Source organism: Callospermophilus lateralis, chromosome 15 (genome assembly GCF_048772815.1).
Source record: "Callospermophilus lateralis isolate mCalLat2 chromosome 15, mCalLat2.hap1, whole genome shotgun sequence".
NCBI classification, from domain to species: Eukaryota; Metazoa; Chordata; class Mammalia; order Rodentia; family Sciuridae; genus Callospermophilus; species Callospermophilus lateralis.
This window is the reverse complement of record NC_135319.1, coordinates 42,900,812-42,923,786: the sequence shown is the minus strand read 5'-3', so window position 1 is coordinate 42,923,786 and position 22,975 is coordinate 42,900,812. Positions and strand designations below refer to the sequence as shown.

Below are 22,975 nucleotides of genomic sequence, written 5' to 3'. Positions count from 1 at the left end.
GTAGGGGAAGGGTAGAAACACGGGACCCCAGCCCCTTAGCCGAAGAGTGAGAGGGGGAGTAAAGGATTGGCACCCTGGGGTGTCCAGATGGGAGGCCCTTCAGAGCCCCATCATCTAGATTAAAATGAGGGTAATCAAGCCGGGCACGATGGCACATGTCCCAGCGGCTCCCAAGCCTGAGGCAGGAGGATCTCAAGTTCAAAGCCAGCCTCAGCAACAGCAAGGCAATAAGCAACTCAGTGAGACCCTGTCTCTAAATAAAATACAAAATAGGGCTGGGGGTGTGGATCAGAGTTAAGTACCCCTGGGTTCAGTCCCCAGTACCAAAAAATAATAATAATAATAAGAAGAAGGTAGTTGCAACCCAAGAGCTAACCATGAGCCAGTCACTCTGCTAGCTCTTCAGGTGACCCCTTGCTGACATCCTAAGGGCCAGGCTACTACAATACAGACAAGGGATCTGAGGCTTCCTGGGGTCGGGGATCTGCCCTCGCTGGAGAGGAGGCAGCAACCATAGGGAAGGGGGAGGGGAGCAGAGTCTCCCCTTCCTGGGAGCTGCCCCTCACTTCCTTCCCTCCAGGGCCTCTTCCATGGCTGCCCAGTCCCTCCGCCCTCAGACTGCCTGCCCTAGTGCTGGGCAGCACCTCGGGCCAGGTTCAGCCCGAGTTCCCCACTGCCCTCGGCCAACCCTGCAGCTCATGGCCACTGTCACGGTCACCTGGCTGTAATCCTCATTCCAGGGGTGAGGTTGGGCCAGTGTGACTCTACCACCCAGACCCAGCTCTGCCCCGAGCTTCTTGTCACCACAGGCCACTACCTAACCTTTCTGAGCCTATTTCCTCAACTGTAAAAACGGGGTCACGGTTTCCTTCATAGATTGTCGTGAGGCTTACATAAGATAATGGAAGAAAGAGGGTTCAGGTTTGGACAGAGCCTTGGCCTTCAGTGCAGAGGCTGCTACCTGTCCCGGGCTTCTGCGGAGAGCACACGCCCTGCAAGCAATGCGCACGCATGCGCGCGCACACACATGCACACGCACACACATGCACACGCACACACATGCACACGCACACACATGCACACGCACACACATGCACACGCACACACATGCACACGCACGCGCACACGCACATGCGCCTATTCTCACTTGTGAAACTACCGAGGGCCACCATGTACCTACACACATAAATGCGTGACACAAATAGATCTCATCCCTAAGGTCGCCCTGCTCCCTCTCCCTCCAGGATCCCAGAATGTTCCCACCCTTCTCCTGGTCCTACAGAGAACAGCTCAACCACATGGACCGTTCCCCACCTGTGGGGATCAAGGACCTAGACTTCTGGAGGGTAGAGAGGCTGACTGCTAATGCAGCCTCATCTGCAGGAAGGCAGGAGAGGCGTCTGGGAAAACGTGCCTCCCCCCTGCCCCCGACCCAGCACCATGCCCACATCCTGCAGGAGATCTCTGAACTGTCCCCAGGCTCCTGCTATAGCACAGACCCAGACTGGCTCTGCCCCCACTCCTGGGCTCACTGGAGCACACAGAGGGCCTGAGCGTCCATTTGTGCCTATGGCCTGTGTGCACCGCATCCTTTCAGGGCCCTCCCAGGGCAGGTGAGGCAAACATCTTCTCCAGGGAACACAAGTTCTCCAGGAAGCTTCTTAAAATTTTTATAGCATTATATTAACAATAATCTAAAAATCTGGTTGTTGGCATTTTCATGATATTTGAGCTCACCAAGAAATGTCACGTTTCGTGTTAACGTTTATGATGGAGTAGGTGTCAAGCAGTAGGGGGCATAATAGGACAGAGGAGCCTCTGTGACAAACCAAGGTGACATTGCAGTGCTTGGGCCCGCTGTGAGGGCTCTGAACACAGGCGTGTGTTCAGAGGATAGCCCACCTGCTACCTGCTGCTGGTGGCCCCCAGGCCCTGCTCAAACCGTGGAGCCCCACGTCTGTATCTCAGGTAGAGTTCACAGTGGCACAGTCCACCCTGAGGTAGTGTGCAATTCAGTGATGCTTTAGAACATTCACCGCATCACTGTGTGTCAGGGTTCAGGCGTGGTGACCCCCGAGCACACACACGTGAGACAATGCAAGAAGGTTTGGAGGAGAAATGACTGGGTTACAGCTTTAACCTCATCAGTCAATCCCTGCAGTGGCAGGGAGTAGCTGCAGGAGGTAGCAACTGGGGCGTGGCTTTGGGGTACATATTTGTATCTGGCAAATGGAGTCTCTCCTTCACTGCTGTCTGATCACGATGTGAACTGCTTCCCTCAGCCACACTCGTCCACCATGATGGTCAGCCTCCCCTTGAACCCCAAAGAGCCGGCAGAGCCAGGCTTCTATGGACTAAGAACTCTGAAACCGACAGCCTTCAAATAAACTTTCCCTCCTCCCCAGTTGTGCTGGTCAGATCCTTTAGTCACAGCCGTTGTGATTCCAGAACATTTTCATTACCCCCAAAAGAAACCCAATACCCATTAGTTATTACCCATTTCCTCCCCGCGGGCCCTGGCCACCACAAATCTATTTTACATGGATGTGGATACGCTTACTTATTATTTTACTTTTGGTTCATGTGTTGTTGGGGATGGAACTCAGGGCCTTGCACATGCTAAGCACATACTTTACTACTGAGCTACACGCCCCCACCCCAAGGCCTGGATGCATTTATTTTTCTGACTGCCAATTTGGTTTCATCAAAACTAAAACACAATAAATCAACAAAAACATCTCTTACATTATGTTAATATTCTTAGTTTGAATTATTTTAACTAATTTGAATCTTTTAATTTCTTTCAGGATTCTAATTTTTAATCTGTCCTGGCTTCATAGCTCTGTGACCGTGACAAGCGCGGAGGGTAGACACCTCACATAGTGACTGTGTTTAAGTATCGTTATAACAGGAGTAACTTAAGGGTCCCCAAGGTAGAATGCAGAAGTGCTACAAGTTCCCCCCTATTCCTACAGGCAAGGCCCCCCGGTACTGTGACTTGACCATTTCTCCCAGCCACAATCTGATTTTCTTCCCTTTGAACCTGAGCTTGGCTATGTGACTTGGACCAAAGGGACATTGGAAAATTAGGGACTTAATAAGTGCTTGCACCTTGAGGTTTGCCTTCTCTTGCTACTGCTGAGGACCACATGACAGACACGCTGTGAATAATCCCAGTTAGCCTGTTGTCACATATGGCCCTGTCACCCTTATGACCCCAGCTGAGAACCAGCACCAACCTCACACATCCTAGACCAACTAGTCCCCAACAGACCTATCAGCTGACAGGATTTGCTCAGGTCCATCTAAGCAGCAGCAGAACCACCCAGCCGAGCCCAGCCCCGAGACTGACTCATAGAACTGTGAGCTCAGAAATGACTGTTATCTGGAGCTACTGTTTTGAGGGCTGTATGTTATGCAGCAAAAGCTGACGGATACACTCTGTGAAAATGGTTTTCCTTTAAAAGCCATCCACATGGACAAGAAGTTTAAACAGTGGTTTCCCCTGAGGAAAAAAACAATCTCTGTGTGACAGGGGTGCAAGGGGGACTCTTAACTAGATTTCCTTCTAGACCTTCTGAAATTTGAACCATGGGACAAGTCACCCATTCAGCATATGTTTAGAAATAAAATAAAAGGGATTCTCTGTCATCATTCAAGCACTCACCAATGCGGTGGGGGGCCTTCTCCAGCGCCTCGATCTGGATGTGCCTGGCACCTGCCGGGATCTGTGCCAGTTTAACAGCTGCTCCTGCACGGAAGGTTCCAGAAAAGCAGAAATCTCCCCCACCTTATTCACTTGCAGAACCTCTCACTTAATCAGGAACATGTTACTTAACCCCAGAACCTCTCTAACTTGTGTCCTCCTCAGCAAAGCAGGGATGGGACCTGCTCCCCCAGGGATCCAATGGCATGTCACAGCTTCAGGCACCCTATAAACACGTGGGCGAGGTGTGGCTATTATGTCCCCCTCCCTTGGCCCAGTTCTCTCACTTCTCCCCTTTCCTCTCCTTTCCCCGCCTCTGGCCTCAGCTCCCCTTCTTTTCACACCTTAGGATACTAGAGGGATTTCGATGGAATAGGCCACAAGATCCCAGGTGGCTGTCTTGGGCCCCCGTGGCCCTCCCACTCTAAGGCCTGGAAACAAGCCTTTCTCAGAGTCGCCAACCTTCTGCCATCACATACAAGGAAAGACAAAGCAAAACTATAAGATCCCCACCCCGGGGAAACAGAGAGGGAGATCTAGTTCACACTAACATGTAAAGGACTACTACCAGATTGGAGGTGGGGAGCCAAGGAACTCAGAAACACCAGGAGTCCAAAGCAAGAGGTACCACAGGTTTAAAGAAAATGAGAGAGGGGAGGAGGAGGAAGAGGAGGAGGAGGAGAAAGAGGAAGAGGAAGAAGAGGAAGACAGATGACCAATCTTGTGGCCTTGGCCACACCTTCAGACCTATCTGACCCTCACCCCACCAACAGGCCTGATGCCAATGAGAGGCGGGGCTCCCTGCACGACACACCACCCAGCAGGAGGGTGCTTCTCTGAGATCCAGGCCTAGTGCGCAGCTGCAGCATGCCCGGAAGATGGGGTGAGGGCTGCTGCTTCTGGCTCACCAACCCCTGGGCAGCCTGGGGAGGTCTGGGACAGACTTGGGGACCCCACAACCCCACACTGAACCAGATCAAGGAGGAGGACCCCACCCAGCCCAGCTCACCTGCCTGCTTGGAGGCCTTGCCCAGAGTCCCCTTCACGGTCCTGCAGTGGGAGTTGTCACCGCCGCAGACCCCGCACTTGTCATCAGCCTTCATGGACCCCACCTCCTTGTCACAGCCAACAGGCTGCGGCCAGAGGTGAGATGAGCGGAAAGAACCCTGCATCCGGCCCCTGAAGCCCCTGGCTCCCTCCCTGGTCCCCAGGCCTCGGCCTAGAGAGGAACCCTAGGCAGAAAGGTATCCAAAGACAGGTCGCCCACAGATTTGCCATGCAACCTGGTCTTGAACCCCGTGTGGTGACAATTCTTGACATCTCCTCTCCCCTTGAATGGGCTAGGCAGTAAGTGACCCCTTCTAGCACCCCAGAGCTGTGTCAAGGACCAAGGGGGTGTCCTGAGTGCAGCAGGTGCAGGCATGCTTATCTTCCTAAGGAGCATGGGACGGGGACGGAGTCTCCCTCCAGTCTCCAAGAACCAGCAGAGGTGGGTGACCTGGAGGGGGCACTCACCACACACTCGCCACGGGCACAGAGGCTGTAAGGGTCCCGGTAGCTGCAGCGCGTCCCGTCGTGGACCACCTGGTTCATGAACACCACGTCTCCCGTGTCTGCCGACTGGCAGATGAGCTCACACTTCTGGGTGTCTGTGGGGAGAGGCGCCACAGTGATCCCCCCACTGGGCTTGCAGAGAGCAGGCAGCCCAGGACGACATCGGCCTGCCATCAGCCTGCGGTGCAGCCAAGAGGCCCCCCACAACCCTGTACACCACCCCCCTCCGGCTCTGCACAGCAGGGGGATCACTGTGTGTGGAGCCTGGGCAGAAAATCCCTGCTCTGATGCGTGCTAATTAGTCACGTCTCTCCCGTCTCCATCTCCCAGGGCGAGTGCTTTAGCCTCTCACAGCTTATTTCATTATCCCTGGTCAGCAGAGTGTCACATCGGGATATGGAGAAAAATCAAGGGACAAATAATACCCATAATAATAAGCCAAGGCTTAATGGCTGCTTCCCAGGTATCAAAGCCGACGCACACCCTGAGGTACAACCTGAAATGCCCCTCTCAACACCCCAGGGAGGTAGGTTCTAGAATGACAGAGGAGGAAACCGAGGAGGAGAGGCCACACGGTGATTCAGCAGGACCTGCCCCAGCAGCCGAGCCCACCGTGGTCTGACCCTGCATCTGAACACACTTATACACCTCAAAAGTGGTGGACAAGCTAGGCAGGCGGTGGGCTGGATTGGGGTTTGTAAATGGAGCGGCAGAAAGGAAGGGAAGAGGGCCCTTTCTGGTTCCATCTATGAAAATGTTCTCTTCTCTATCTGGGCTGCTGCTGACCTAAGAAGGAGGTTCCAGAGAAAACATAAACACTTGCTGTGCTTCTTAGAAAAAGCGAGACTGGGGGCTTAACCAGCTTCCTGGAATTTGTCTAGAAGTCCTGGGAAAAGCCCAAAGTCCAGCTGCCCAGGGCCCCCAGCCTTCCCCTCCCTGCCCCATTTTGCTACTGACCAGACCTGGAAGCCTTCCAAGGCCAGCCTCCGTCTCCCACAGCCCATTTCTAAGGAACCTGTCTGGCTCCTGCTTCCAGACCCTGAGCTCCCAGGCCACTCGGTGACTCGCCACCAGCATTCAGGCCCCGAGCCTGGAGCCCGACACACACACTGCCTTGGTTTCTCTGCATGGGAGTCAGGCAGGGTCCTGGCCAGTGCGACCAGGCAGGAGGGGTCTGGGAGTCCAGGGGAGCCAGCCGACTTCCATGATACCCCCTACAAGGGTGCTCCAAAGGGTGTGGCATGACAGGCCCCTGAGTTCCCTTCTAATTTGAGGATTCTGTCATTCTAAACATGAGCCAGGGAGCATGGGGTCCTGGGGTCAACCCTGGGCTCAGGGAATGAGAGGCCACTCTCATGGGAGCTGTCTGGAGCCCATGGCGGCACGGCAAGCAGCATCTATTTACAGAGAAACACAGGAGCTTGGGGCAAGAGATGGGCTCTGAGGGCTGGGAAGGGCCCCGAGCCTGAAGGCTCTAAGATGCCATGAACATAGGCCTCACAGGAGTACCCAATGCAGACAGCAACTGATACCAGCACGGTCCCCAAACTCAGACCCTCTGCATGAGTGCTGAGGCCTGTGTGACCATCCAAGGCAGCCTGGAGGGGTTCCTCTGCCTGCCTTTCAAATCACCTCCAGTGACCGCTGGAAAGGAGACCTGGTCAGTACCAGATAAGAACCTGGGGCATGTGATACAACTGAGCTTCTGGTCATGTGAAGTGAGAGGCGCCTGAAGCCCTGGGAAGGGCTGGGAGACCCCAGGGACAAATTCCAGGAAGTGATCTGAGCTCCAGCCTCACTTTTTCTAGGGAGCACAGTGTTCCTGTGTTCTCTGGAACATTCTTAGGACAGATGCTCACCCATGCAGGCAAGCACAGATGTCTGAAAGGCACCGGCCCCAACTACAGCCTGCAGGATTCTACAGCATCCCTGGGAAAAGCACCCCCACGCCCCCCACATCCCAGGCCACTTGTATCTGCTGGGAAACCGTGATCAGAGCATGCGATCAAGGGATGGTCCAGATGGGGACCCCAGGGTCACCACGCACAGGCCTGCACAAAGATCTGTGGCCACACTCATGATGGCAATGTCCCTTTGGCACCTCCACGTCCCACACCTCCACGGATGGGAACACCTGAGGGAGGAACTTCCCGGGAACACACAGCCCCGGTGGACACCAGGACACGGGGAGTGGACACAGGGAGTGGGCACGGGGCCGCTCACCATCCTCAGACTCGTAGGGGAGCCAGCTGTGCTTGGTGTTCTGGTGGGTGTAGTAGGAGTTCCGCTTGGCACACTGCTGGGCCCGGAAGTCCTCGTAGGGCCCGGGGCACTCCTCGGGGTTGCAGACCTGGTACTCAAAGGAGGGCCCTGAGCACAGGCGGCCTCCGTAGGCTGGGCTAGGGTGGCACAGAGAGACCAGGTTGATGGGGTGGGTGGGGGCTTTCAGGGGCAGCTCAGCCAGCATCAAAGGGCTCCGCTAACTTATCAAGCAACCCGCAGCATGGCCGCTGAGCTGCGCCTCCCAGACCCTCCCTCCCCCTCCTTGGGCACACATCACCTGTTCCACTGTGTGCCAGGGTGAGGGGGCAGGCAGATGCACACTAGGATAGATTAACCATGCAGTAGGCACTTAATAAATAACTCAATGATGTCTATTTGCTTCCGCATCCATTTAATCTCATAATACACTAAAGAGTGGTCCAGGAGACTTGGATTGGAATCAGAAGAGCATGTGTCCAAGTCCTGGCCATGCACCTTGATCAAGTCACTTGGCTTTGCCTGAATTTCCCTTTGAAAAGAGGGCCCATCGTACCTGCCTACTGGTGTCTGGGCTACACTCTTTTCTCCATGAAGTCAAGAGGATTAAAGCTACTGACACAAGAATCCAAGGGCATGAGGTTAATCACACCCTGCTCACAGACGCTGGAGAATTACAGGGGCGTCTGCGATTAAGTGCTCAGCATCCTGTCTAGCCCTGACCAAATGCTCAGTGCACTTTGTTAATAATAATTGTAACAATTATCTTGATATTCGCTAGTGTCTATTAAGTGCTTAATCTCTGCTGGACATGGTGCCGAGGGCACATGTTATTTCATTTAAGCCTCAAAAAATAAAACCAGCTATTATTACAAAGGAGCATAATGGACGGCTGCTTTGATCCAGGGGATAACTGCAGGTCATGACTGCGAGGTGAAGGAGCAGGGCTGCCACTGGGCCTTCCCGTCACCTTGGCTTTTGTATCTCCCACAGGTGAAGACTACAAGGAGGTCCACCTCGGCTCCATCTGCAGGAGGTCCGTACAGCTGTCTATGAAGGCACGGCTGTTTCAGTAAGCGGTGAACCTCCATCCCCGCGGGGAAGCAGTGGAGTATGGGGTCATACCTAGGAGGATGCTAGAGCCACTGTGGTCCTGTGGTCTGCCCCTTGGTAGTATTCATCACACCACTTGGTGCCAGGAGGAAGCTGGACCAGGCCCTGTCCATGTGAAGGTCCCTAGGAACAGCTGACCCGCCAGGCAGCCTCTGCCAGTCCCCATCTCTCATGAGGCTACCCTAAGCAAGCTGCTTCGGCTTGGGAGATGGGGACCACGAAGAGCTGGGAAATTCTGAAACCATGGAGCAGGGGAGGGGATCCCACAGAGGGACTGAGAGACAAATGTCTCTCCAGAATGCTGAAGTTTGGGTAGGGGTACGAGGACCTTGTTAGAAAGAGGTAAGTTAAGAAAAAGGAAGTTCTGTTCCATGCAGTAGAAAATAAACTTGGGGACCATGTGCAACACATTTCACGGGGGAGGGGGGCCTTGATTGACAGTGTCTTGGGTCCACCCAGACCCTCTGGAGAATCTTCTATACATGAGAATTTGAGAATCCCAATTCCAAAACACTCACAAGAGTGAGAAATGATGGGTCACTGGGGAATGCTGGTGGGAATGACTTGCCCCACCCCTGACAATCTTGGGTCCTCATCCATAGAACACACAGGAGCCATTCTCTGTCCCCCACCACCACCTTCCCCTCCAAGACCCTCAGCCCACCCCACCAAGTGCACTCACGGGGGGTTGTCACAGCTCCGGCTGCGGGATCTCACTCCACCCCCACAGGACCGAGAACATGACCCGAACTTGGTCCAGGAGCTCCAGCCTCCATCCTGGCCATAGATCTGCTCCGGCGACTTCCAGATGCAGTAACCTTTGAAACACCACTGGGGGTGAAGTAGAGGGCACGAGGTCACCCTGGACCACTGCAGCAGAGCCTGCTCGGGAGGGTACTCAAGAGGATACAAGGCACAGCTGGGCACACGACACCATGGGAGAGCCCAGAAAAAGAGACATTGAGAGAGGAGCCGGGGGTAGACAGGGTCCCACCCCTGTCACCAGCTGAGCAACCTCAGACAGCAGGTTCGCCTTCCTGAGCCTCATCTTCAACAGTACCACGGGGATAACTGCACCTCACTACAGAATTCAGGGCAGGGAGCACACAGAGCTCCAGAAATAGCAGAGCGTATTGAATGAGATTAATGAGGAGAATAAATATGCAATCAGTTCAATCATCATCCAGGAGCAATAAAAAGAGGAGGAGACCAACCTTCCCAGGCTATCTAGATCTGATCTTGGCTATGCACCTTGACTTTCCTTCCTGGGGCCACAAGCAGATGTGTCCCTGGAGTCAAGCTGGCCAGGGGGGCCTGCCCTGCAGTGTGGGCAGCAGAAGCGTGGAGTCCCAGAGGCCCAGGCTGCAGCCCCAGTTCCGCCATGACCAGCTGGGTGGGCCACTATTCCTGCTGAGCCTGGGTACACTCACCTGCTCACCAGGGCTATTGCAGAGTGGGAGCTGGGCTCTCCAAGGAGGGGAATGCCCTCTCTTTTGCTCTAGGTTAATGTGAAGGAAACAGAGCAAAACTCTCTGGGCCTTTCTCAAGAGATGAGCTCAGCAATTCTCAATCTTGGAGTCATAGGGTAGGGGGTGGGGGGCCCTTAAAACTCCAGATGCCTGGGCTTCCTGCAGACCAGCTAAGCCGGAATCCCCAGGGGAAAGGGCTCTCAGAAGCTATGGCGGGGCACGGCTTACAAACCATAAAAGTCACTCATTGTGGGAGTCGTGCAACTTTCACCAAGATCCAATTTCAGAACACTTCCACCACCCCCAAAACACCCTCTGGGTCCATGTGCAGTCAGTCACTCCCTGTTCTAGGGGTGGGGAGTTTAAAAGCTCCCTGGGTGATTCCAACATGCAGCTCAAACTGAGACTCACGGATTAACTCTTTATGTGAAATTGTGACCTGGGAGGGCCTGGGACTTTGAAACCACCTGGGAAAATTTAAGAAGCAGAAAGACCTGGAGCAGATAAAGCTGTCTAGGAAGGGAACCAACCAGGTTTGGAGACCATGGGGCACATCCAGGGCTAGGGAAGCCCCATCCATTGTGAAGGCACAAACCTGGGAGATGCCCAGCAGGGCCAGTAGGAGCAGGCTGAGCCTGGCTAGGGCAGAGGTCACAGGTCAGAGGGCAAGCTGGGGGGTGGGGCACTAGGCTCATGGCTGATGCTAAGCAAAAACCTCTCTGAACCATCCTGCTTTTTCTTGGCTCCTTTACTTGCTTTGGCCTGACCCTATAACCTCCATCTTGAGGCACGGGAAGGAGGCTTGGTCAGGGATAAGCAGCATCAGCAGGGCTGGAGAAGTTCAATGAATGGCCCAAGGTTACCAACACACAAGGGCAGGGCCAGCAAGAGAGCAGAACCCCAGCTCAGGGTCCTCAGACCCAGGAACGAGGTCCCCTGACCAAAGCAGCCCTGGCACCCAGGCATGCACAAGGAAGCAAACACCCAGGAACATCTCAACACTGAGGGACAAAGGGACAGCTTGGGGCTGGGAGTGGATGCTTGGAGTCTTCCTTCATCCCCCGAAGGCTAATCACTCTTTATATGGCCCGGACAAATTCCTTGACCTGCTCCGACCTCACTTTTCTCATCTGTAAAACGGGGCAAGCATTCCTGCTGACGGGTTATGAGATCCTGCTACACCTGGCCAACTGCGGAGGCAAAGGGCTCCCGTATGGAGGGGAAGTGTAGCGCGTGGGAGGCTGCAGGAGACTCCTGGCAGATCTGCTGCCCTGTCCTTTGGCACTGCCCCTCCTTCACGTATACACAGGCCTGGGGCCTCCAGGATCTGCACCTGTCCCAGCCATGGATGTCCCACCCCGGGGGAAGCACTTCTGCTGCAGACCCTGCAGCTACCTTGCCTGGTGCACACTCGGTCCCATCCAGCGGGGGCCCCTTCTTAGTCTTGCAGAAGTATGGGTTGTCCGGGTGGCTGCACCACAGCTGTTTGCAGGGCTCAAAGGTCCTGAACTGTGTGGCAAAGGGATTGGGTCACCAGGCTGACTCTCCAGCCCCCACAAGTTGTCTAAGGGGCAGGGGGTGGCGGTGGAGAGAGGGAGGTGTGGTGGAGCCCTGGAAACCTTGAGGAAGCCAGAGCTCACACACTCTCAAGCTCCTCTCACCCCAAGTGCCACGGGCTCCCAGGGCCCCTCTTCTCCCCATTAGGAGAGGTCCTCTCCTGGCTTCCTTTCCCTAATCTGCAGAAGCTACCTTGTCACTGACCTGGGACAAGAGTTTCAGGCTCTGAGGAGTTCTCCAATTCCTGTGATATGGGGGATGCTAAAGGGATACCGCTGAGGTTGAGGCCCCCATCCCCCTCTACGGTGGACATCCCGCAAGGCCAGAGGTTGGAGATGGTATATTCCAGACTGTCCTGGAAAGCCCCAGGGGCCTCATCCCCACCTGCCAGACGAGCATCCCACCAACACAGCACTTAGGCACTGAGATCCCATACCCTGTCCCTCCATCCCAAAGCTGTGCTGTGTCAGACCACACGTCCCAGCATGGTCTGGAGAGAAGGGAAGGTGACCACATACAGGGGCTCCTCCTGGTACCAAAGAGAGCCTCTGTCCCATGCAGGTGAGGGCCCTGAATACCCTACGTGGGGGGTACAAAGCACTTGGATCACCCAGGCCTCCCCTTCAGAAAGTGCCCTGCCCTCTGATGTCACCTTATCAGAGCCTCAGCCAGGGCCACAGGTAGCACAGTTTGGTTCTTTCCCGGGTGATTTGAGCTGATCTCTAGGCTTAAGGGCCTCCCCTCCTGTCCTGCAGGGTGGACCAGGGTTATGCTCCTGGTATCTGCAGTCTCGGGCATAAGGATGGGGGCGGGGGAAAGGACTTGACCCCCCTGGAGAAAGGTGACATGAGGGTACAGGGGTGCTCCCAAGGACCAGAACCTGATCTAACACCTGGACGGCTCCCCAGGTGAACCCCCAGGGAGCAGCCAGCCAGGGCCTCCCTCCCTGGGCTACTCCTACCGTCTTTCCCAGGGTAGAGTCTGTTCAAGCCCCCTGACATACCTGTCCCCACAAGTAGACCCAGGCAGGGCCTGCGTCCTGTCCACCCTGCTCCTCCCTGGTGGCCAGCACTAAGCCTGCAGGCCATCCCCAGGCTGACTGATGGTCCAGGTGGAAGGTACCCTGTGAACGACTAGCTTGGCTCATGGAAGGACATGGCCTGGCCTTCCTGGCCTGGCAGAGGCCCAGGGAATACTCACTGCCAAGCAGGTCTGGTAGCCGGTGCCGAAGTCAAAGCGGCACTGTTCGTCCATTGAGTAGTCAATCCCGGGCAGCTCCGGGGGCTGCGGCCAGGTGGGTTCAAAGGGGTCATCAAGGAGGCAGTCGTAGGAGCTGCCAGAGAAGCAAGGGGGTGAGCCGGGCCGCGAGCAGGAGGTCCCTCGCTCTTCCTTGCTGGGGCTGGGGTTTCCAACAGGCACGCAGCCTGCAGGGATGGGGGGCCGCTCCTGCAGGGAGGAAGGCTGACCCGAGCAGCCCTGGCCTGGGGCTTGGTCTCTCCCAGTGACTGCGTGGGAGGGCTCCATCAGCAGAAGGGCAAGGGACCCCGGACTGGGGCTAGGAGCTTGGTCACAGCTGGCTTAGGAGACCAGTTTGAGTCATGTTAAAGGGACAGGCACACCATGGCCAAGATTAAAGTCGATTTGTGGATAATGTGAGGCTTTCTGTGCCCCGAGGGATGGGGCAAAGCCCAGCCCCTGGGCAGGAAGTGCACCGGGAAGCCTGGCCTGGCCAGCTCCCTGCAGAGGTCACGACCGCATCCCTGCCTCCAGCTGCCCACCATGTCCACTCCGGCCCCTTCTCAGGCCTGGATCTCTACACTGGCCCTGCACCTGGACATGCCCTCTCAGCCTGCCCCTTCTCTGGGCCTCTGGGGAGACAGAGACACCCCAGCCCCGGCCTGAGGCTCCCAGCCTTCAGCCTGGGTACTGCCTACAGACTGGGTGAATCCAGAGTCCCAGGAGGACTGCCAGCTGACTCTCATTAGCATCTTGGGTGGGGCAGGGGTCTGGGTTTTTAATAAGAATTAAATGCAAGCCGCCTCCTGTGCACACCACCCCCCTGTGATGCTGAGGGGGGTGTTTAGGTCAGGTGGCTGGAGAGGGCCAGGTAGGGTATCAGCAGTAATGTGAGGGAGAAAGCCACCTGCTCCCCAGCCCTAGCCCCCGGGGCAGAGGTGACCTACGGAAGGTAGCGGCTGAGCTCCAGCTTGCTGCAGCGGGACCAGTGGAAACGGTGGAAGGCAGCCTGCACCAGGGGCGCCATGACGCTGCCCAGGCTGGTCTCGTCCGCACAGCCGTTCCCCTGCCCGTCGTGCTCCATGCCGAGCCTGGAAGGCAGGGGACAGAGGGGAGGCCTGAGTCGTGCTGGGGTGCCCACCCCAGGGATGACAGGCAGGCAGGCCGGAGGCAGGAGGCTGCGGGCCCTGGGGAGGCAGAGCCCTCTCTCTCCAAGGCCACCGGGTGCAAGCTGTGTCTGCCTGGGGCTCCTCTGTTCTTTCCTCCCAGCACCCGTCTCCCTCCTCAAACCCACCCTCATCACTACCTTCCATGGCTAGCCCAACCCACTGCTGCTCCAGGACACCAGCCCAGGCCACCTGCCCGTGGGCCGTCGGCTACAGCACCCCCCGTGCTGCCACCATCAACTCGAGTGTCACACACTGTCTCCCACCAGGCTGAAGGCGCAGACTTAGGTCAGGAGATCTAGACCCTTCCCTGAGCCCTCCAGGTGCCACCCTTAAACTCTCCCAGACCCCAGACATACCCCTGAGCTCGGCGCTGGATAGGCACTCTCCAAGATAGTTAAATTTTAAAACTTTGCTCTCTGTGGCTCATGTTTAATGCCAAAGCCCAAACTTCACAGTAATTTTTAATAATTCCAGGGGACGGCATCTGGCCCGGACCCCCAGGTAGACACATGGGCCCCCTAAGCTCATCCTTGTCTCTCCACAGGTAGGAGCCTCTGCTCAGGAAGGGTGGGTGCCCCCTGTTCTCTCCAGGAAGAGGAACTCCTGGCTCCAGAGAGATGCAACCATCAGCTTCCACAGCAGGGAGGCACCTCGGTGTCGCTGGTGCCAGCCCCTGTGTCACAGTGGAGGTAACTAAGACCCAGAGAGAGGAGGCACCACTGCTGTGGGAGAAACGGAGCCGAGGGCATCCCTTAGCCGTGCCTCTGTGGATGCAAGCCCAGCCGCGTGGCCTGTGCACATTGCCACCTGACACAGGGGACGTGGCTCTTTCTTTCCAGTCCGTCTGTTGCGGGTGTCTCTCTCCGGCTCTCCACTGCAGCCCTGTTCCTAGGACAGGGCCTGCAAGAAACACCGGTTGAATGAATGAATGAATCTGCTGTAAACAACCTTGGTGCAGAGCCCACAGCCAGCCCCTGCTGGCCTGCTGCCTGGGCTTAAGTGTGCCTGTTTGTGATGGGCTCAGGCCAGCTCTCCCGTGAGCACAGGGCCCTGGTGTGAGCTGGAACGGGTCTCACCAGGACCTTGAGGTGAGGGCAGATGGAGGGAAGCCAAGGACAGAGACCACCCAGAAAACAAGCCGCAGCCTATGACAGGGACACTGCCACTGAACTTCCCAAAGGCAGGGCCACATTTGGTCCCCAGGCCCAGAATTGTTGTGGGGCCCTTGTTCCCTCTCCCTCAGGAGCACTCTGAGACACCAGGCCTCGGGGGTAGACCAGCCTCGCAGGTCTACCTAGGACGCTGGGACCAGACCCTGATCTGGGGAAAGCCTTCCCCCACAGGACTCCCTGGCGTTCATGGCCCAGCCCCCAGCACAGACCCACCGGCACCGCCCACCCTCCTGGTGCCACTTACACGTGGCCGGTCTCGTGCGCCACCACAAAGGCAGAGGAGAAGCCATCCTCGTGGTTGAGGGCACAGCTTCTCAGGGGGTGACACATGCCAGTGACAGGCGCATACCCTGCCAGGGAGAGGGGAGAGGGCAGAGAGAGAAGTCATAGGCAGATGAGGCAGGACAGGACAGGGTCGGTGCCCAGCCTGGCCACCTCAGGGACAGCCTGGCCTGTGCTAGAGGGTCCCTAGAGAAGCAGGATGCTCCCAAAGTCCTACCCATAGCAGAGCAGACCTGGGTAGCTGCCCCCACACCCTAGGGCTTGGTGGCTCCCTCCTGGCCTGGAGGCTCCTGCTGCCTCCTCCTCTAAGCAGAGGCGGGATTTCCAGGCAGATCTGAGCCTGCGCACACTCTTAAGTCCACACCGACTCCCTCCAGTCCTGGCGTCAGTCAGTCAGTCTGCAAACAAGCTTGGGAGGCCTTCTACGTGGAGGTAGAGGGTGACATTGTGTTAGACAGTATGGGGGGGCTAGGCACGGTGGTGTGTGCCTCAGGTCCTAGCTGTTTGGAAGGCTGAGGCAGGAGGATGGCTTGAGCCCAGGAGGGTTTTTTTGGTTGTTTTTGTTTTATTTTGTTTGTACCAGGGATGGAACTCAGGGGCACTCAACCACTGAGCTACACCCCCAGCCCTTTTTTAAGTTTTATTTAGAGACAGGTCTCTCTGAGTTGCTTAGAGCCTTGCTAAGTTGTCAGGGCTGGCTTTGAACTCGCGATCCTTCTGCCTCAGCCTTCCAAGCCACTGGGATTATAGGCGTGGGCCACCGTGCCCAGCCAAGCTCAGGAGTTTGAGAGCAGTCTGGGCAACGTAGTAAGACCCCATCTCAGGGAAAATAAAAACTTCTCTAGATATCATGGAGAAATCAGAGAGGAATCAAATCCATCTCCCGCTCCCGCCCCAGCACCCACCATTAAGGGAGGTCCGGTTTCAGGAGGACTCGGTGATTAGACTGGAGGAGGGGTGGTGAAGTGCTAGAGTTAGAGAGTGAGGGGTGGGGACAGTCCTGGATGAGCTGAAGGAAGGGGAAAGGAGTGGCTTCCAATGCAGGGGTTGAGGGGAGCAGGGAATGGCATGTGGGCAGCAGAGGTGGCCTGGAGGACAGGTAAGATGACTCTCCAGGGGTCACAAAATACTGACTAAGGTGCAGTCAGACCACACAGGAACCGTGGCAAGGCAGCAGGCTGGCTTGGGTAGTGGCGGCGATGGGCAACGCTTACCAAGCGCCACTGTGTGCTAAGGCACTACTTTTAAGACCAGCCCAGGGGCTGAGCTAGGGCTCAGTGGTAGAGCATGTGCTTAGCATGCATGAGGCCCTGAGTTCCATCCCCAGCACCACCAAGCCAAACAGAAACAAAAACTCCTGACCAGGTTATGGGCTGGGAGGGCAGATCGAACTGGACCTGTAGAGAGAACATCCCCTGACCTAGAGCTGCTAAGCGCTCTCTCATTTGACACGGTCTGGGGAGCCTAATGAAAAGCTGTGGTAGGAAGGAGGTTTGGAATCCCTGATGTCGTGGAGGTCTGGGACTGGCCACATGCCGTGTCATTACATACTTAAGTGTGTGTGTGTGTGTGTGTGTGTGTGTGTGTGGTGTGTGTATCTGTGGATATGTACATGGGTCCGGGTATCCACATGCGTGTCTGTACGTGTGCACACTGCATCTTGCATCTGCATGCATGCATGTGTCTGTCCGCCACATTTGGGGCGTCAGTGATTCGTATGAGAAACCCTTGGATAGGCAGGGTGGGCTCACTTATTTCTAGCATTAAAACCAGAAAAAACTAGAAAGCCCTCAACGTAGGGCCTGGAGAGCCAGTGTGGGCTCAGGCCTGTCTCCCGACTTCGGTGGGGGGTATGGGCAAGCCTCTTTTCCATGCTCTGCCTCAGTTTCCCCATATGGGAAACCTGGGGGTCAAAGTCACACATGTTTGCAGATGCTCAGCTGCCGGTACACTGTCATGGACATTTCATGCCTTCCGTGGCCCTTTGAGCAGCCATGGAATGAAGGAAGACATACAGTGCTGTTCTCCCCATTTGAGAGTTGGAATAACCCAGAGGGTGATGAGATCTTGGATCCCTGGGCAGTGATGCTTGGAGCAGGGCGGGGTGTGGACTGCCTTTCCTGCAGGCCACACGACTGTCCCCCAAGTGCTCACAATCTACAACAAGGATAGCAGGACATGATGTGGACAGAAATATCTTAAAAGTCGCCAGGGGGTCTTTAAGAAGCCAGGCTCTGGGACACTAAGCACCAGGCCCAGGGCTTGACCACTCACAGCTGCCTGCAGGCTGAACTAAAAGAATGGGCACCTCAGTGGGGACCCTTTGACTTGCTCTGGTCTCCAAGGAACCACTCCAAGTTCACCCATCTGCCCACCCAGGTCCTGAACCCGCCCACTGACCTGGGGCAGGCCCCACAGAAAGCCCGTCCACCCCCGGCCCAGCCCACGGTACCTTGCATACCTGAGGGCCCAAAGTTCTGCCGCGTGAGGAAGATGACGTGGTCGTGGTGCTCCGCGTGGCCGGGGTCCTGGCGCTGCTGGGAGTGCGCCCAGCGGCACACCTGTTCCAGGCTGCGTGAGGGGTTCCCACGCTCGATCAGGCTCAGGGACTGCGGGGGGAGGGGCAGCAACAGCGGAGTGGTCAGAGCCCGGGTGCCAAGGGCCACTCTCCCTCCACTCCGGTGGATGCCCCAAGGCCCAAGGGACGGCAGTGCGCATTCCAGAGATCCCCAGCTCTCTGCACGTGGCTGCCCCTGGCACACAGCCTTCCCTGCTTCAGGGGTGTTCATCAGCCACCCCCGTGCCAAGCCCATGCATGTGTCCATGAAGAATGACACATGCTATTCCCAAACCCTCAACTAAGCGTCCAAGTGGAGCTGTCCTGAGCGTCACACGACACTACATTCACTTTCCCCTCTGGTCTTGGCAGCTGCCCTTGGAGGGAAGTTCAGCTGATATCCCGTATGGACAATCAGTGACTGGCCTAAGAGTATAGAGCCGGGGCTCAGCCTGTCAGTGCCTCAGTTTCCCTTCAGTTCCCCAAGAAGAGGGACCTCCCTCTGTGAGGAACCAGGACTGTCAGTTCCCCTCCTGAAGACATGGCAGGTTCCCCGACACCTGTGGCCTGGTTTCCCGGATGCTTGCCCACATGGCTGCTCCTACCCTCGCCCCAAACCCCACCTGCTGATAGGCGGGGCCTCACCTGGCGGTAGCCGACCATGACCAGGCGGACAAGGGCGATGTTCACGTGGGCCCCCAGGGACTCGTCGTGGTAAATCTCATCCACCTGCAAGGACAAGAGCACACATTCGCCAGGAGCCTTCGACGCGCCAGGTCCTGGGCCCGGTATCCACCGGTGGTACCCCACTTTACCCCACCATGGCCTCATCAGACAGGCATTCCTATCCCCACTTTACCAGGGAGGAAACTGAGGTTGAGAGAGGTCACCTGACTTGCCCAGGGACACAGAGCTAACAGGAGCTGGGGGTCGGGACCTGGAGCCCTCAATTCCAGTGCTGAGCTCTCTCTGTGATGCCAAAGCGAGTGTGGGGAGGCAAAGTGGGCACAGTCCCCAACTCAAGCCCCTGACCAGACACTCATCTTTCCATATCCCTGAAGAGGGCCTTCCTGGGAACCCTGGCTCGAGCCCCCTGGCCTTTTCAATTGCCCCTGGAACAGCAGCTTTTCCCCTACTGCCAGGCAAAATCACATTTTGCTTGTTTCATGGAAAATATTCTGTGTCTTTACAAGCATAATAAATGCATGGGGTGTGCTGTCATTTCTGTAAATAATTCCCCAGATGGAGCTTCAGAGACTCACAGAGAAATGACTTGCTCAAGAAGAGACACAGCAATGATGAAGTGTCTCCTACAGTCCTCAGTTCAAGTCCCAGCCCTGCCCTTTGTGAGCCGGCTGATTGGGACACAACAGGGAATCCCTTAGAACATCTGTTTCTTTTTCTGCAGAACGGGGATAATAATGGCTATCTCAACATCTGGAAACCACAAGGGAGTGGCATAAGCCCAGAGGCTTGGTCAGCCATCAGCCAGCCTCTGACTCTTGCTCACATGGCTTGCTTCACAAGGAGCAGAAATGGAGTTTCACGTCCTAGTCTTACCACTTCCATCTCCCCGGCCATCCAGTCATCAATTCTTTTCCACTCATAAGCAAAGAAACCTCACTTACAAAGGGACTGTTGTCCCCCAAACAGAGAAGAGCAGTGCTTCCCACCACATGTGTGTGGGAGTCCCACAGGGAGGGGAAGGCTGGAGGGGACCTGGAGACCTGCTCCCGTGGACACACCCCTCCAGGGCCAGCCAAGGCTGGAGTCAGGCTGTGGACTCAGAGCTGCAGAAGCTCATGCACCACAGAGCCCCAGCCCCAGCCCAGCCCACTCTCCCAGTGTCCAGAACTGGCACCTGCCCAGTTCATCAACGTGCGGACTCCACAGCAGCCAGCATCAGGCTTCCTCACAGACCTTCCTGGCGCCTGTGTCTGGATCCAGTTGAGTAATGAGATCAAAGCCTCGCGCCCACTGTGGGCAGGCAGCCCCTGCCAACTCCCCGCCACAAGGCAGGACAGACAGACCAATGGGCACAGGGCTCCTCCCACCCTCCTGCCCTCCCCAGCAGGAGCGAAGACCTCATGGGAACAAAGAGCCACAATGTGTAGAGATGGTGTCCTCTTGACCTGCCTTCCCAAGACATATCCTAGGAGGGCCTGCAGGTCCCACCAGCCACACAGCAGAATTCCAACCCAAGGAAGCTTGGCTGCTGGCTGAAATGATAATCCACCTGCAGTGGAGTGACTTTTTACGAAGCCCAACTCTCCTGCGCCCCAAGGCTGGGACTAGCCTTCCTTCAACACTGAGGTGTGCTCAGTGTTGTGGTCCCCCCTGGTCTGATGTGCTCTGTTAGCAGACCAAGGATGCGACACTAACAAAACAACCCGGGTATTGAGAGCCAAAGCAGAAGGGGCCCCAGCAAACTTCCAGCCGATTGGCTCACCGTGGCCCCAGCAAACTTCCAGCTGCCAGCTGACTGGCTCTCTGCAGTGATGCTCATTGGGCTGTCTCCCCGCCCTTTCAGACCATGGAGCTGCTCACTGGGGGACTCTTTAAGCTCCGCCCACACGACCCAGCCAATGGGCCTCAAGAGCAGGAGGACTGGGGGGTTGAGAGGCTTGTGGGAAGCCGGTGGTGGCAGTTGGGCTCTGAGGGAATTCCTGAAGAGCTGTGTGGTGCAGTGTGTGTGTTCTAAAAATAAAGTTCATTTCTGCTTCATAAGTGGCTCGTGAATTGTGCCCAGCCAGACTGTGGCACCCGTGCATGCCCCACGAGTACCTGAAAGCCCACTATGTCCTGAACAAACAAGGAACAGAAGAGAAGAGAGGAGAGAGAAGCGGAGGAGAGCTGTCATTGGGACTTGGGTTAGGGCATCTGCTGGGTCTCTGCCTTCCTGCACATGTCCGTCAAGCAGGTTGGACCATGCAGACAGCTGCCAGGAGCCCTGTCACCTGTCAGACACCCTCTGTATCCACTGTCCACCTCCACAGGTTCAATCAACTGTAGACTGAAAATCTCTGAAACACACCGTCTATATTGACATGTTCCCTGTTTTTTTCTTGCCATTATTGCTTAAACAGTGCACTGTAATGACTATTTATGTAGCATTTAAATTGCATCAGGCTTTATAACCTAAAAATGACAAAGTACATGGAAAAACTGCACAGGAGATACAGGGAACTTGAGCTTCCACAGATTTTGGGTTCCATGGGGATGTTAGACCCAGTCCCCCTTGCCCAGATGCTGAGGGATGGCTGTCTTCATTTCTACCCCTGAGCAGGATAAATCCACTCATCGAGGACTTCAATGACCTTTGTTCCAATGGCCACCACCTCGAGCCAAGGACCGTGGTTGGTGGGGTTGGCCCTGCTGTTCCGAGTTCCCTGCTCGGGTCCCTCTCTGGAGCCCTGACACACTCATCTGCACTCAGCTGTCAGCTCACCCTGGCAGCAGGGACCTCCCTGGCTCTGGCTCCACTGGAACTGCTTTGGGGTTTGTGCAAGCCAAGGAAGTGGCCTGCCAGGGCTGCCTTGTTGGCGGGCACTGCAGGGGGCAGCTGGCACACGGCGCCACAGCCAGGTGTGGCTAGCTGGGACACCCGGAACCCCAGCCCCTCTGGAACACACTCACAGGCTGCCAGACGGGCTCCAGCCTGGCTGTGCACCCAGGGCCTGGCCGTGTCAGCCACAGCCTCCCATGGCTGCCCCACAATGCCGGAGGTGAGGCCAGGGAGCCAGCTCCGGGGAGATCAGCCAAAGAAAGAAAGATTGCTGCTGGTTTTCTTGCCTGTCCTCCCTGAGCCAAGTTCAAGGTCACCTCTGCTAGGACACCCCCCCAAACCCCCAGGTTAGGGTTTGACACAGTATATTCACCTGAGATAGCCTCTGGGTGTGCACTAGAAAAACAAGCAAAGGTCGGGACTCTGGCCCAAGAAAAAACAGCAGAGCGATGGGGTTGGAGAGTAAGCTGATATTTCCCCAAGCACCTACTATGTGTCAGCACTGGGCCAAGTGGCTTTGAATACAACCTCACAACAACCCTATGGAGAGAGGAATTATTCCCACCTCCTAGGCAAGATATCCGAGGTTCAGGGAAGTGAAGTAACTTGCCCAAGGCCTCCCAGCTGGGAAGTGGAAAGGCTAGAATTTGAACTCAGATCTCTGTGGTTCTATGGACCCTATTTATACTCAGTAGATGTTCCAAACCTGGCTGCTCTGGGCCAGATCGACTAGTATGGGCTTCCTCTGGCCTGGGAAAGAAGAGGAGCAGAGCTGGGAGGAAAGCAGGCCCTTCTCCTGGTCTTGGCCAACTGTGGCACCAGCAGGAAGCAGGTAGAAAGGGGCCTTCAGGGGCCTGGGGCCACAAGGCAGCCTCCATAGGTTCAATCAATCTGTCCCGCAGCACACTGCTCCTGAGCCACGTCTCCTCCGCCCTACTCCACAAGTTGGGGCTCCCTGGGAGGGTGGGGACCCAGGAAGATCCCGACCTCAAAACTGTGCGGTCCAGCTGAGACAGGAGGGTTGATGTGGAGGGACGTGAGATTAGGGCTCCGCTCTAACCCCCTGGGACCCTGGGACCTTGGGACAGCCTACACAGAGGCAAAGGTGGAGGGGAAACGCCAAGACCTGGATGGGGAAGGAGAGAACGGCCCAGGGGCGGGAAACAGGATAAGGCCGGCAGGAAGACAGGCTGGATCCCCTGCCTCGGGCTTTCTGGAACCTCCTCCCCAACACTTCCTCCCACTATCAAAACTCAGCACACAGACTTCTGGATCACAAACGGCCTCCTTGTTTCCAAATGTGTGTGTGTGTAGGGGGGTGCTCCCCATTCAGCAAACAGGCTACACGCCAGACAAGGGAAACGGCAACCCCCCCCCCCCCCCCCCCCCCCCCCCC

At 56.3% G+C, this 22,975-nt stretch overlaps 1 protein-coding gene across 2 annotated transcripts in view; it reads right to left on the bottom strand.

Annotated features, from left to right (window-relative positions):
* Window positions 1-22,975, bottom strand: part of Adamts14 (ADAM metallopeptidase with thrombospondin type 1 motif 14) — a 72,922-nt gene that overhangs the window by 11,566 nt on the left and 38,381 nt on the right. Inside the window, exons 5-15 of one of the 2 annotated variants that reach the window (XM_077105375.1) lie at window positions 18,720-18,803; window positions 17,970-18,126; window positions 15,480-15,585; window positions 13,842-13,985; window positions 12,859-12,991; window positions 11,497-11,610; window positions 9,315-9,463; window positions 7,484-7,659; window positions 5,222-5,355; window positions 4,716-4,839; window positions 3,668-3,748 (exon numbers count right to left, since the gene is read on the bottom strand). In XM_077105375.1, coding sequence (XP_076961490.1) covers window positions 3,668-3,748; window positions 4,716-4,839; window positions 5,222-5,355; window positions 7,484-7,659; window positions 9,315-9,463; window positions 11,497-11,610; window positions 12,859-12,991; window positions 13,842-13,985; window positions 15,480-15,585; window positions 17,970-18,126; window positions 18,720-18,803 — 1,402 coding nt within the window. The remainder of the gene's footprint in view (window positions 1-3,667; window positions 3,749-4,715; window positions 4,840-5,221; window positions 5,356-7,483; window positions 7,660-9,314; window positions 9,464-11,496; window positions 11,611-12,858; window positions 12,992-13,841; window positions 13,986-15,479; window positions 15,586-17,969; window positions 18,127-18,719; window positions 18,804-22,975) is intronic. The other variant, XM_077105376.1, reaches the window with a different exon arrangement.